This window comes from Zophobas morio, unplaced genomic scaffold (assembly GCF_036711695.1).
Source record: "Zophobas morio isolate AGI-343-1 ecotype UQ-CSIRO unplaced genomic scaffold, CSIRO_AGI_Zmor_V1 ptg000030l, whole genome shotgun sequence".
In the NCBI taxonomy this organism is placed as follows: Eukaryota; Metazoa; Arthropoda; class Insecta; order Coleoptera; family Tenebrionidae; genus Zophobas; species Zophobas morio.
The window spans coordinates 10,482,421-10,495,982 of record NW_026972135.1 but is presented as its reverse complement, the minus strand read 5'-3'; the positions used below and the strand labels follow the sequence as shown (position 1 = coordinate 10,495,982).

General features: G+C 37.4%; 1 protein-coding gene across 1 annotated transcript; it reads left to right on the top strand.

Moving 5' to 3' along the window:
* Positions 1 to 413: 413 nt before the first annotated feature.
* Positions 414 to 925, top strand: LOC135138545 (uncharacterized). Its single transcript, XM_064068524.1, has 2 exons — positions 414 to 536; positions 593 to 925. Exons 1-2 carry the CDS (start codon positions 414 to 416, stop codon positions 923 to 925), a joined length of 456 nt encoding a protein of 151 aa, XP_063924594.1.
* The last annotated feature ends 12,637 nt before the right edge of the window (positions 926 to 13,562 follow it).

Here is a 13,562-nt window from a genome sequence, read left to right as displayed (position 1 = left end):
AAATTTGTCTAATCCTTGCATTGTAAATGTTAATGAATGATTAAAATAAAAATCAAGGAACAACGCAATAACGTCCAGAGTGCAATAATAAAATAACTTGGGGAAATTTTGATTAGGACAATTTTGGTTTAACATGCAAAAAATTATGTTAAAAAATTAAACATAATTGATACAATAACTACTTGCTCTACAAATTATGATAATCAATATTGCAAAATTGTACGTTAGATCCTACTTTATATAAAAAATTTGAAAAAAAATAACTAAATAATACGATAATTTTGACTTGACGTATAATGAATCCCATGCTGACGCACTTCTCACTGTTACTAATTTGGCATTTAATTTCAACAGTAACAAAGCGTAACCAAACTTCCATGTTTTTTTTTACACATCCTTTTACCTTCAGTATAATGCACGAGTATCTGTGTATAAATTCGAGAAGTCAAGAAATTGTGTACATTCACAACATGTCCATCAAAACTTCGCTACTGTTAAGTGCCCTTTTGGCCATCATCGTTTCTGCTGATGTTGACGTAAGTTCATTAGTACCTATGTTATCATTCCACAAATATACAGATTTATTTCACAGCTGCAAAAAGCTTCAACCTTAATTCAAAAATGTGCAGAAGAAACCAACACTGCTCCCTCAGAATATAATAGTCCAGATATTTTAACTTCGACACAACCTGAAAATGTTCTTTGTATGGCAAAATGCGTTCTGGAAAAATTCGAAATTGTGGATTCAGATGGAAAAATAGTTAAAGAAAAATTAGCTGAGATTATCAGTGATTGGCCCGAGGAAATGCAGAGTACGACGATAAAGTGTGGGGAGGACCTTGAGACCATAACCTCTTGCCAAACTATGGAGGAGTATAGGAAGTGCATTCAGCCTGCAGTGGAGAAACTTAGAGGAGCGAATTAATTCTTTTTGGGTTTTTGTTTGTGAAAATTGGGCGCTTATTAAATTTAGTAAAGAAATGCTAATTTATTTTGTTATTTTTTTATCCCGAATGGGGGAAAGAAAAGGACACGTGTCAGATTTGACATACGTGTCCTTGTTATAATTTCGAAGACAATTCTTAGGATACAGGGAAACTGATTGCTACCTACTAATAAGGAATTTTTACTGTGTTTATTTACTATTATTTGTAAAATTTCACAACTGCTGGAAGAACACATTTTCTGTATTTTTCCACAACACCACAACTGTCAACTGCCTTAAGTTCTTCTTCACACTTGAAAATTGTGTTTCGTATATCTTCAGGAAAATTACTAGCATAATCAATCAATTTCTCTTCCACCACAACCCCTTCTGACGTAATAACTTCCAATTTTTCGACTATACATTTTCCCATACAGAGAACATTTTCTGACGGTTCTGAAAAAAATATCCCCGGGTTGGTATATTCTGCTTCAGACGTGTTGGTATCTTTTGCACAGTCTTTAATTATTTTAACTATTTCCATCGACTGAAATGACAACAAAGTTAAGCTACAACAAAGACCCAATTTTAAAAGTCACGTTCAAAATTTCACTAGTGCTGAAATTGGTTGCAGACAACAACAGCCACAGAACAACAACGTTGGCAATAATGTTGATGCCAAAGTGATTATGTTTTATTGGCGATGAAATTGAATACAGGAAGTGGTTTAATTTTTTTTAATTATACTTGAAATTATCTCGAAAAATCATTTGTCGCCTAAATAATTTCTGTCATAACTGGTCAATCAAGTAGTCGCCACAGTTAATAATAGTAATAATAATAAACTATTTTAGGCACAAGAAAAGTAACTTTTTACAAAGCAAAAACTTTGTTTTGATATTTATTGTCACCATCTCTAATCGTTGAAAAAATGTGGTTCCAGACATTTTCGATACACTTCCAAGTCACTGCAAACACTAACACGGGTAATTTTTTCAGCGCATACTATAATCTCTTCTTGTATTCTTCTATTAAACGGACTTAAGTAATGCCTGATGACCCCCTTCTGCAAGTTTCCATCAAAATCCATCATTTCCATAAGTTCCATAACACATTTGACCATACACATTTGATTCTCAGTGGGAGTTCTGAGCAAAAACAGTTCGGGTTTGTCGTATTCTGCTTCGGTTACGTTATTTCTTTTCGCACATAGTTTAACAATGTCTAAAATTTCTTGTGGCTAAAAAAATGTAAACTCGGTGTTATTGTAACTTTATCTAATTCACATACCGTCAAAACAGCACTAAATGTCATGGTGTACAGAAACAAGAGGTAAATTAGCAGCACTTTTAAAAACATGTTGTTTGAGAGAATTTATTTAGGGAAACAAAGGTGTTGTGTCACTGGTGAAGGTTGGAGGAAATTTAAAAAAATAATATTGTGGGCGGAAATAAATTGTTTGATATGTTTGAGTGAGGTCATTTGATAATAATCCGGGAGGTGTTGGGTATTGAATGACAAACAAATTACACGCATGTGTTTGTTTTAAGGGTTCAGAAATAGTTTGTAATTTTACGATTAAAAAAATAATAAATTAGCGCATTTTCGTGTGTGTAAATTAGCGGTATTTGGCAATCATTTAATAAATGCGATCGCTGTAATAGTTAGTCGTGTAAATTTGAGTTATTGCGAAATAAATTGTGGAGTTTTACCCACGCCGATTTACATGCCCGTTCAACGCAATGCAGAGAAATTTAATATTTAAATATCATTTCCTGCAACACTTATAACTTAGATAATACATATTTGGACTTAAACTACACATTTACTAACTATGTCCGTGGATTCTTTTACTCTATTAACTAGCTATTTTATTGATTAACTGGTTATTCTCTTGAAAAATATTATTATTTACATTTATTATAATATGTTTTTTCTGATTTTCCATTCAAGATGACAATGCTGCTGAGCTTAACGCCTTTTCAGCTCTGAACTTAATTATAATAGTTATAATACGTAGATTTATTAACTACCTTATTACTAATGCATTAATAAATTTGTGCAGTTTGAGCTTAAATAAATATACATTTCATTCTAGTTATGGCTACTTCAGGTCTTCATCTTGGTCCTTGTACTTGGTTGACGGTTGTTGGTCCTGGTCCTGTAGGACTGGAGGAGGCTGAAAGAGAAATTGTCGGGGGGGGTTCGGCTAATATTTTGCCCTTTTCTTCTTAATATACTGGCACGTATTCTTTTTTTCACAACAAGAAACTTAAACCATGTTCAAAATTTTTGTGGGAAAATATGTATTTTACAATTATGCTCCGCCCCTCCGTCTGACAACGAATGAAAAATTCACCATATATGAGACTGTAGTTTTCTTTAAACAACATGAATTACTTAGGAACATGTTTAATAGGATAATTTCTTGTAGAAAAATAAGGAATTTGCAATTAAGCTCCGCCCTCAGGCTCACGACGAATACAAAAAATCAACACAATTGAGAGAGGGCGGGTGGGCGGGGCTTATACTTTGATCATTTTTTCTTAATATACGTAGTTTTTTTTTCACGATAACAAACTTGAGCTATGTTCAAAGTTGTGATTTTTTCTAGGGGAACATGTATTTTACAATTGTGCTCCGCCTACCGGTCTTACAACCAATGAAAAATTCACCACAAATTAATGAGTTTGGAGCGAGTATAGGTGTGGCTTAATCTTTGGCTTTCTTTTTTACTCAATACACATAGTTTTCTTTAGACAACACGAACTACTTAAGAACATGTTTCATAGGATAATTTCTTGTAGAAAAATAACGATTTTGCAGTTAAGCTCCGCCCTCAGGCTCACAAGGAATAAAAAAAATCATCACAATAAAGATAGGGCGGGTGGGTGGGGCTAATATTTTGCCCTTTTCTTCTTAATATACTGGTACGTATTCTTTTTTTCACAGCAAGAAACTTAAACCATGTTCAAAATTGTAAATTTTTGTAGGATAACATGTATTTTGCAATTATGCTCCGCCCCTCCGTCTGACAACGGATGAAAAATTCATTATATATGAGACTGTAGTTTTCTTTAAACAACACGAATTAGTTAGGAACATGTTTAATAGGATAATTTCTTGTAGAAAAATAAGGAATTTGCAATTAAGCTCCGCCCTCAGGTTCACGACGAATAAAAAAAAAACAACACAATTGAGAGAGGGCGGGTGATCATTTTTTCTTAATATACGTAGTCTGCTTTTCACGACAACAAACTTGAGCTATGTTCAAAATTGTGATTTTTTCTGGGGGAACATGTATTTTACAATTGTCGTCCGGGTCCAGGTGGGTCGTGTCGGTGATGTCGTGGGGGTGGAGGTCCAGGGGTGGTCTCAGGGGCGGTGACATCAGCGTCCTCGCAACGAGATTGGCGTATGGGCAACACATGTGTTTTGTCTTTCCTTTTAAGTATTCTTAGTTTTTGTGATAAATAGTTCTTTGAATTGTTTTTAAATTTTTGAAACGCCATGTGCAAAGTAAAATTTTAAAATTTTGCGGGGCAGTATAGGTCCAAGGGGGCGTGGGTGCGTGTTCGAACTTGTTTTCGGGAACTCGCGCCAGGTGGTGTAAGAGTCGGTTGTTCGCGGCTGGGTATTTGTACGAAGTGTGTAGGTTCTTTATAGCAATGGTGTTATATGCGTTTGACGTAATTTTGCTGCAGTGTTTTTAGACGATCTGGAATGGGGATTGCGTTTATGCGCTGGTAAACATGCAAGGATGGGTATCTGGGGCCGAGTCTGCTATTATTTTGTGTATGGCTCTATTTAGGAGTGTGAGAAGGTTGGAGCGGTGACGGATTTTTTTGAGGGTATTTTCGAAATCAGGAATCAGCGAGCAGTTATCGGAAAAGGTTATGCCCAAATCTCTAATTGTTTTGTATTGTGGAAAGAGGAGCCCGTCCAGGAGGGAACGACCGTGCCGGACGTTTTATTCTTTTTTTTTATTTTCTAAAGTTTCTTTTGTAGATATTCAAGATTATCTTAGCCATGGGATTATCTTAGCCAGACTAGCTGGAGCTCCGTGTCTCCGGCTCTAGATCAATCCCGGCGCTCCCTCCCCGGAGAGGGAGTTGGCGCCCGAGCACCGCCGCTCCCGACTGAAGGCGCCACTACTGGTAGCCTAAAGGTATCCTCCAGACGTGTTTCTTTTTCAGCAGCACTAGTCGGCCGAAGGCTTGGCACCGAGGTACGCCGCCCCCACGCGTATCAGCGAAATTCCGGACCGTCACTGTCCGTCACCGGAATTTCGTATTTCATTTTTGAATATATTGTTTTAAAATGTTTTTAAATATTGGTATTATCACTACTTTCCGATTTTAACGATATTTTTACCAAGTCAAGTTTTGATACTTTCCGATATGTCATGGTTTATTGACACATAAACGGATTATCGATTATCACTACCGATAAGACTGTGTCGCCCATCCCTAGTCACATGTGCGAGCCAACCAGTCAGCCGTCATTGTTTGAATTTTGTTGCGAATCCTCCTACGATCACTGGCAAACCCCTTGAGGTTCGCGTATCCTATTTTGAGAAACCCTGGATTAAACCATCATATCAGACCTTGTCAAATGCACGCTCAATGTCTAGAAAGACGGCGATCGTGCACTCTTTGAGGTTGGCGAATCGGGTAGAATCGGTATGGAGCTCTAGAATGGGGTTTAATGTGGAGGGCTGCTAGTGAAATCCGAATTGCTGCTGTTTCTAGGAAGTCTTTTAGGCGGTTGGTGAGGATTTTTTCGAAAATTTTTCCAGTGATATTTAATAGAGAAATCGGGCGATAAGAAAATGGGTTGTGGGGATCTTTTCCGGGTTTGGGAATCATAATTGTGGAGGTTTGCATTCATGAACTTGGGAAATATGAAGCATTTAGACAAGAATTGTAGTTGTTGGTCAGAGCTTGGGTGGCTGTTGACGGAAGTTTTTTAGGAGTATCGCCTTGATTTGGTCTGGCCCTGGGGCTTGTTCGTGGAAATTTTGGTCTAGTGGAATTTCGTGAATTTCTTGGACAGTTTGAGCGAAGGCGTTGCTCTTGTCTTCGGGGGTGGATACAAAGGTCTCGTTTTGTATTAAGTGGTTGGTGGTTTGTGTTTCTTGTCCGGTGAGTAGTTTAAATTTGTACCAAAACTGTTTTCCGTTTCGGTAGTCTAATTTTGCGCAAGTGTTCGACCACTGTTCTTCCCGGAATTGATTGATGTCGCGTCTGATTTGGGCGTTTAAGCGGTTGAATTGTGTTTTTAACTGTGGGTTACGCGTTCGCTGGGCGGGGGGCCCAGCGTGCAGCAGGGTGGGGAAAACATGCACGTTGGTGGTACTACCCATTAGGAGTAAAAGGTGAAGTGAATAAGTCGAAGGGAAGCGTCCTGAATGGCTTGTTGGGCTTTGGGTCTGTTCAGGGGGAAGAGGTCGGTTATGTCGACGGGGTCAGCGAACCGATCGGTGGGTCAATGATGATTGTGGGAAGGGCTCTTCTTTGGGGCATTTGTTGAGGGGATAGATCTCGGTGCAACGGGAGCAAACGGGTTTCTCACTTTCAAACATTGGACAGGGGTTGGTGGGAGTGCATTGGAAGGTTCGCACTTGTGGAGACGGCCGAAGAGGACGATGCCGTCGATGGTGGATACATCCCGAATGAGCGAGTGGGTTTGTTCGGAGGATGTCGCATTCTCCGATGTCGAGGTCGACATCTTTGATTATAATGGAGAAGAAAGATGCCTTTTTGGCCGGGGTTTCGAATTTTTTGGACGATTAATTCGGTTTACCTGACTTTGCTGTCTAAGCAAGCCATTCGGAGACGAGCTTCGAAAGTTGCCGGCAATTCTGACTGGGTTATTAGGAGGGCGGATCTGTTGAAGTTGACCTTGATGGTCGGAATGTAAACGAAAGTACGATAAAAATTAATTCCGTCTCAGATGATAGTGATAGTGGAAATGATGACAGTAGTGTTGATTATTTAGAGTTATATTTAAATTGATATTAATTCATCAAATTTTCAATATACATATTCAATATTTATTTTGAAAAAAAATTAGAACCAAAAACCATGAAGTGTGCCATCATAGGCAGTACTCGTCTTATGATGGCACACCCGAATTTTTAGAGTTTTTTTTTAAGTAATGTTAATTTTTATTAAGAATTGACGGGTTATTATGAAAGTAATAAAATAGATTTAAGATAAAGGACTACAATTTGTATCAAAACGAATCAACAAACGAATAAACTAAATAGAAATCATCAAATACCGAAACATTAAGGCAAAACTTAACAAAAAAAGTTATTCACAAAGTTCGCAGATGAATTGCTTGATTCTTTTTTCAACACCCGCGCACTCACTGTGGCACCAGGAACCACAACTCTGACATGAAATCCACATTTCTCTTGTTTTCGACCTAGAGAATATATCATTGCAATATAAACATACAACATCGGCTTCATCGTCATCAATGTCTTGAACTTTTTTATTATCACTGACATAATCCGTTTCTTCTTCAACCAAAATTTTCCTTTTTGCTTTTCTTGATAAATTTTCCCTCTCCTTTGTTGTTTTTTCTTCTACTTCATTTTTTAATTCATCAATTTTCTTAATCTTTTCCTTGAAGCTCCAAGTGAAGCTTGCGGCAGTGGAGATAGTTCCTGAATACTATAATATCTTCGTTTCCTTGTTGACGGAAATCTTTCTGTCGTGGACTTAGCTTTGGCAAATCCTGATGTTGAAGGTTCAACGTCAGTAGCTTCTGGTGTTCCAGAGCCTAATTTAGGCAGTTCAACGTCTACGCCTCCTTGTTGTGGTTGTTTTTGACCATTTTGGCATTGGTCATGTTCGGTTAACGGTCTATCGGTTGTGGAAGAGGGTTGGAACATCCAGTCAGGAAAGATGTTGTCATCGAAGGGATATATTCCTGTTTTGGCAAACGGGTGTACTGCATTTGCGGGTGTAGCAGCCTTCAAATACGCTTTATTGAAAAGACCAGCTACTTGGAAATGTGTGACGATTCTACCAGGATGTTGTTTAAGCCAAGTTTGAATTTCTTGCCCGTAATAAGTTTGGAGAGGTGAAAAAAAAACTACATCCAGGGGCTGTAGCCGCTGGGTACAATGTGCGGGAAAACTGAATAGTATGACACCATTATATATATTATTCGAGCTGAATGTAGCGAGTGTTTCGTTGTGCGTATTTTGTGATTTTAACTGCGAGTATAATCGATGTTAATTATTGAATTTGGCACATCTGAGAGCGTGTCTCATCATTCTACATATGGTAAAGTTTCATAAACGTATTATTGTCTTGTCGTATAAAACATTAATTTACATTGCAATTGCAATTGAATTGTAAAAATCAGCTGACAGGGTTTTTGCTGTTTTTGCTAATCTTTTTCCACACCCACACATCTTTGTCACCTGAACAGTGGTCTTCCTGTACGTTTATAGTTAATCACCCTGATAGGCCCCTGGGTGTGAAGCTCTGTGTCCCTGTCTTGCTTATCATTATGCTTATTTGTCCTAATTGTAGCTTAGATGTATCTAACTCATCATCCTTACCATGCGATGCATGTCAGAAACCACTACGCTTAAAATGTATCGGTTTATCCGAAAACGACGTGAAATGGACAAGATCAAAATCCAAAGCTGTCAAAGTTGTCTGCAGCAATTGTAACAACAATATATCACAATTTAAAGATCTAAAATCTACAATTGCCGCGCTTCAAAATGAGATCGCCACTTCTATCACCAACTTAAGAGCTGATTTTGAAGCTAAATTGAACGATTTACAAGTATCTATCAACAACAAACAGTCAGATCGCTTTGAAGATATTGTTACGGACGGAATGGGACTATTTGGCGCGGCCGACTTGGCGCGCCCAACTTGGCGCGGCCGACTTGGCGCGAGCCATTTTGGCGCAAAGCCAACTTGGCGCAGGGACACTTTGGCGCAAGCCATCTTGGCGCGAGCCATCTTGGCGCGAGTACGCCGGTATATAATATAAAAAATATTTATTGTTCGTACTTTGGTTGGCACCCTGTTATTTATGCTAAGTGTAGGGAACCAAATACACATTTTCATTCGCACAAATTCCAATAACTAAATGATCCACGGAGCAAGAAGTTCCACGTTTAGGAGTATGTTTATAATGGGGTGCAGGGCGCGAAGCGCCCGTGTGTCCATTAAAAAGTCGACATTACCCCTCCCCGCGTTGGAGACTATAAAAATTAGGTTATGCTAACAACGGGTGCAATTTTTGTATATTTATATCTATTTTTCTTGGTGCAAGTTCATTCGCGCCAAGATGGCTCGCGCCAAGATGGCTTGCGCCAAAGTGTCCCTGCTCCAAAATGTCTCGCGCCAAATCGGCCGCGCCAAGTCGGCCGCGCCGAATTGTCCTAGACCGTGTTACGGAAGTAATGGAGCGTCAAAATAGGAAGCAAAATTTGATTATGTTCGGTATTGACGAACAACAAGTCGAGCTCGACCAAGTTCATTCGTCTGAGCGTGATGAATCGTCAGTAAAGGATATTTTAAAATGTATTAACCCCAGTTTTGATGACGATAATATTAAAATTCAACGATTGGGTCGACGATCCGATACTAAGGCCAGACCTATAAAAATCATTCTACGTAATGACCTGGAAGTTCTAAGTTTTATAAAGAATGCCAAGACTTTACGGAATTCACCTGAGCACAAAAAGGTATCGATTTCTTTTGACAAACCCCCACGACAAATTGACTATTATAAGCAAGACAAAAACGACATGATTAGGTATTAGGTTGAACAATGGTGAAACCAACTTAAGAATTCGACATGTCAATGGCATTCCAAAAATAGTCAAGTCTTTAAACTAACGCCAACACCCACTTGCAAACATCTTTTACCAAAATGTAAGGGGTTTGCGGTCTAAAGTTGCTAACTTTTACAATACAATTACACAGTGTGAATTTGATCTTGTAGCTATAAGCGAATCATGGTTAACCAGTGATATCCTGAACAGTGAATTATCCACAGATATATTTACTATTTATCGAAAAGACCGCGCCTTAGAATCTCTAGGGGTAACAAGAGGTGGTGGGGTGCTTCTTGCTGTGAGGAGCTCTATCACTGCCACTGAATTGGATCTATCGAGCATCAATGATGTTGTTCCTTGCATAGATATTGTTGGTGTCAAAATTACTAGTCATAACAACCGTAAATTACAAGTTTTCGTCTTATATATTCCACCTCACACTTCTTCCCAGAACTATGAATTATTCTTCGATGCTTTTACGTCTCTTGAAATACTAATGGAAAATCACCAAACGTTGATTAAAGGCGATTTCAATGCTCCGGGCTTCTCCTCCAATTCAAACGATAAATTCTGTTCAATATTAAATTTTTTTAAAGAATTACATTCATTGCAACAATACAATCATATTGAAAATTCCAATGGTCGTTGTCTAGATCTAATTTTTTCTAACTTTTATTGTGTTGTCGATAGAGCCAAATATTATTTAGTCAAGGATGATCCACACCATCCGGCTGTCTGCATTAATTGTTCTAATATCTTCACTCAAGGCACACCCTCATTTCACATGATGAATTGTAACAATGGATATAATTTTAAACGAGCCAACTACCCTTTACTTTATGAAAGTCTTTCGTCCATCGATTGGACTCCTCTACAGAATATAGACGACGTTGAAAAAGCTTGTCTTCATTTTTATAACAAGCTTTATGAAGTGTTTAATTTAGCTATACCAAAATACTCTTCATCTAAGCATAGAGAATACTATCCTCCGTGGTTCACGAGCGAAATAATACGTTGCGTTCAACAAAAAACTTTAGCCTACAAAAATTACAAAAAATACAGGACGATCCAGTATGAGGAGTTGTTTAAGCTTCATCGGTCAAGATCTAAATATCTTATAGAGGAAGCGTACAAAAGGTACATATCAAACACTGAGAAGTCTATTTCTGCAGACCCGAAAAAGTTTTGGGCTTTTATTCAATCCAAAAAAGGGACTACCAGAATTCCTGGTCTCATGGTGTATGACGGTACCGAACTCTCTACCCCCTCAGACATCGTTAATGCTTTTGGCGAATATTTCAACAGTGTCTTTATTCGTTCTATTCCTAGGGACCACACACAACCACCCCCTAAACTTAGTTCTTCTACACAAATTATCGCTTCTCCGATCTCATCACAGGAGGTGTTGGAAATTCTGAAACGATCAAAAGACTCCCTCACAATGGGAATTGATGGCGTTCCTTCTTTCATACTTAAAGACTGCATGGTCGCTAGCGCATCCGTTAAGTGTATTATTTAATCTTATACTTAAACACTCAGTTTTCCCTTCTTTATGGAAACATGCGTATATATGTCCGATCCTAAAAAAAGGAAATCCAAGTGATGTTACCAATTACAGAGGTATTTCTCTACTCTGCAATTTCGCCAAAGTATTTGAAACAACTTTATATTCTGATATTTATAATCAAACTAAGCAGTCAATTTCTATACATCAACATGGCTTTACTCAGAAAAGATCGACGATTACGAATTTGGCCATTTTTTCTCAGTATGTATCAGAAGTCATAGATAATAAAGGGCAATGCGATGTGATATATACCGATTTTACAAAGGCTTTTGATCAAATAGATCATTTTATATTGATTGAAAAATTAAATCACTTTGGCTTCTCTCAATCCTTAATTAAACTTTTCTGTTCCTATTTGCGTCAGAGACAATTTTGTGTCAAGTATAGAAATTTCACTTCTAAGCCTTTTGTTCCAACGTCCGGTGTACCACAAGGATCAAATTTGGGGCCTCTGCTATTCTTACTTTTTATTAATGATCTAGTTAATAATATTACTTGTCAGAAATTAATGTTTGCGGATGACTTTAAGTTTTTCACTATGATAAATAGTATACAAGATAGTGTTGTTTTACAAATGTGTCTAAATCTTGCATGTACATGGTGTACGGAGAATCGCTTGAAACTGAACATCGCAAAATGCAAAGTTGTTTCATACACACGAAGAAATCAGACTACTTACTTTGATTAAAACATAAATGGATCTGTTTTAGAACGCGTAGACAGCTTTAAGGATTTGGGTATTGTATTTGATAGTAGATTAACTTTTGTAAAACATATTACTGAGATTATCACTAAGGCATATAAAACTTATGGATTTATTTACCGAAACTGCAGTGACTTTGATAACGAAATCACTTTGAAATTACTTTTTTGTTCCCTAGTGCGTTCGAGGCTGGAATATGGAGCTGTTATCTGGTCTACGCAGTTCATCGTAGTAGTCTAGAGGACGTTCAAAGAAAATTTCTTAAATGGTTGGCTTTTAAACAAGATGCTGTATATCCTCCTCAGGGTTTCAATCACTCTACTCTGCTAGATAGGCTTAATATTTTATCTCTTTATACACATCGCAATATTTTAACAATAAGATTTTTGTACAACCTACACAATAATAAATTAGACTGCCCTTTACTTCTTGGCAAAATAATTTTTTTAGTGCCTCGTTCTTCTGCAGTTCGCCAACATGTGTTATTTTACATTTCTGCTTCTCGTACCAACGCACTAGCTAGATCTCCTGTTGCCTTAATGTGCTCTCTTTTCAATGGTATTGCTAGCAGTTGTGATATATTTTTTGATCCTATAAATTATGTTTGTTCTTGTATGAAAGACTTGTAGTAGTGTAGAATTTTAAACGATTTGCGTGTATTCAGCTCATTCAAATACAGCATCCAGATGTAGTCGTAGTAAATGCATTATATATTATCAGTTATTAATTTAAGTCATTTAGTTAATTAATTTAAGGTATAATTTAAGTAGTTGTTATCATTATTACAATCACTGTTATGGTATTTAATTCTTCTAATTCTTTTATGTACTTAGTACAATGTAACTCCTGTGTTTACTTGATTCCGATAAGTGGGTGTATCCTGTTGGAATCAATAAATATTATTATTATTATTATTATTAATATTATTATCTTTCGCGTATTGTAGCACTTCTAGGCTTTTGTGGCTGCTGTGGCCGTCCAATAAGAGTAAAACCTTGTTTTCATTCGAAGCTTTAGTGTAATGTACAAAATGTTCCAACCACTGTACAAAAATCTCTGAACACATCCAACCGTTTAGTTGACAATAGGCTTTGCTGCCCATTGGAGCGTTGTCCATCAGCTCATTTTTCATTTTTTTTCTTGGAAATATAAAGGCTGGTGGCACAAACGTGCCCATGGTATTCATACAGCATACGACAGATAAATGCTGTTCTCGTTCAGCACTAGACAGCGCTCCAACTTGCTTTCATCCTTTAGTAGATAGAATTTTTTGTGGTCGTTTTTGTACTACACTGAGACCAGATTCGTCAATGTTGTAATTATTTTCTGGTGGAAAGTTATTTTTTTCCATAACCTCGTTCAGGGATTTAAAATATAAAGCGATATTATTTTTATTGAAGACTTGTGCCCGAGCAGCTGAGCTGTTTTCAGGCCTTCTGAGAGATATCTGTAGATTTCGTTTTAAAAATCCCTGAATCCATTTATCACCAGCTGTTTCTTTTTCTTTGTTAAAAGGGTTTTTTATATTATTTTAAGATGCAAATTC

Coding starts and splice junctions, on each gene's coding strand:
- LOC135138545 (XM_064068524.1), top strand. CDS start 414: ATGCACGAGTATCTGTGTATAAATTCGAGAAGTCAAGAAATTGTGTAC. Junction 537..592: donor TCGTTTCTGCTGATGTTGAC/GTAAGTTCATTA, acceptor TTTATTTCACAG/CTGCAAAAAGCTTCAACCTT.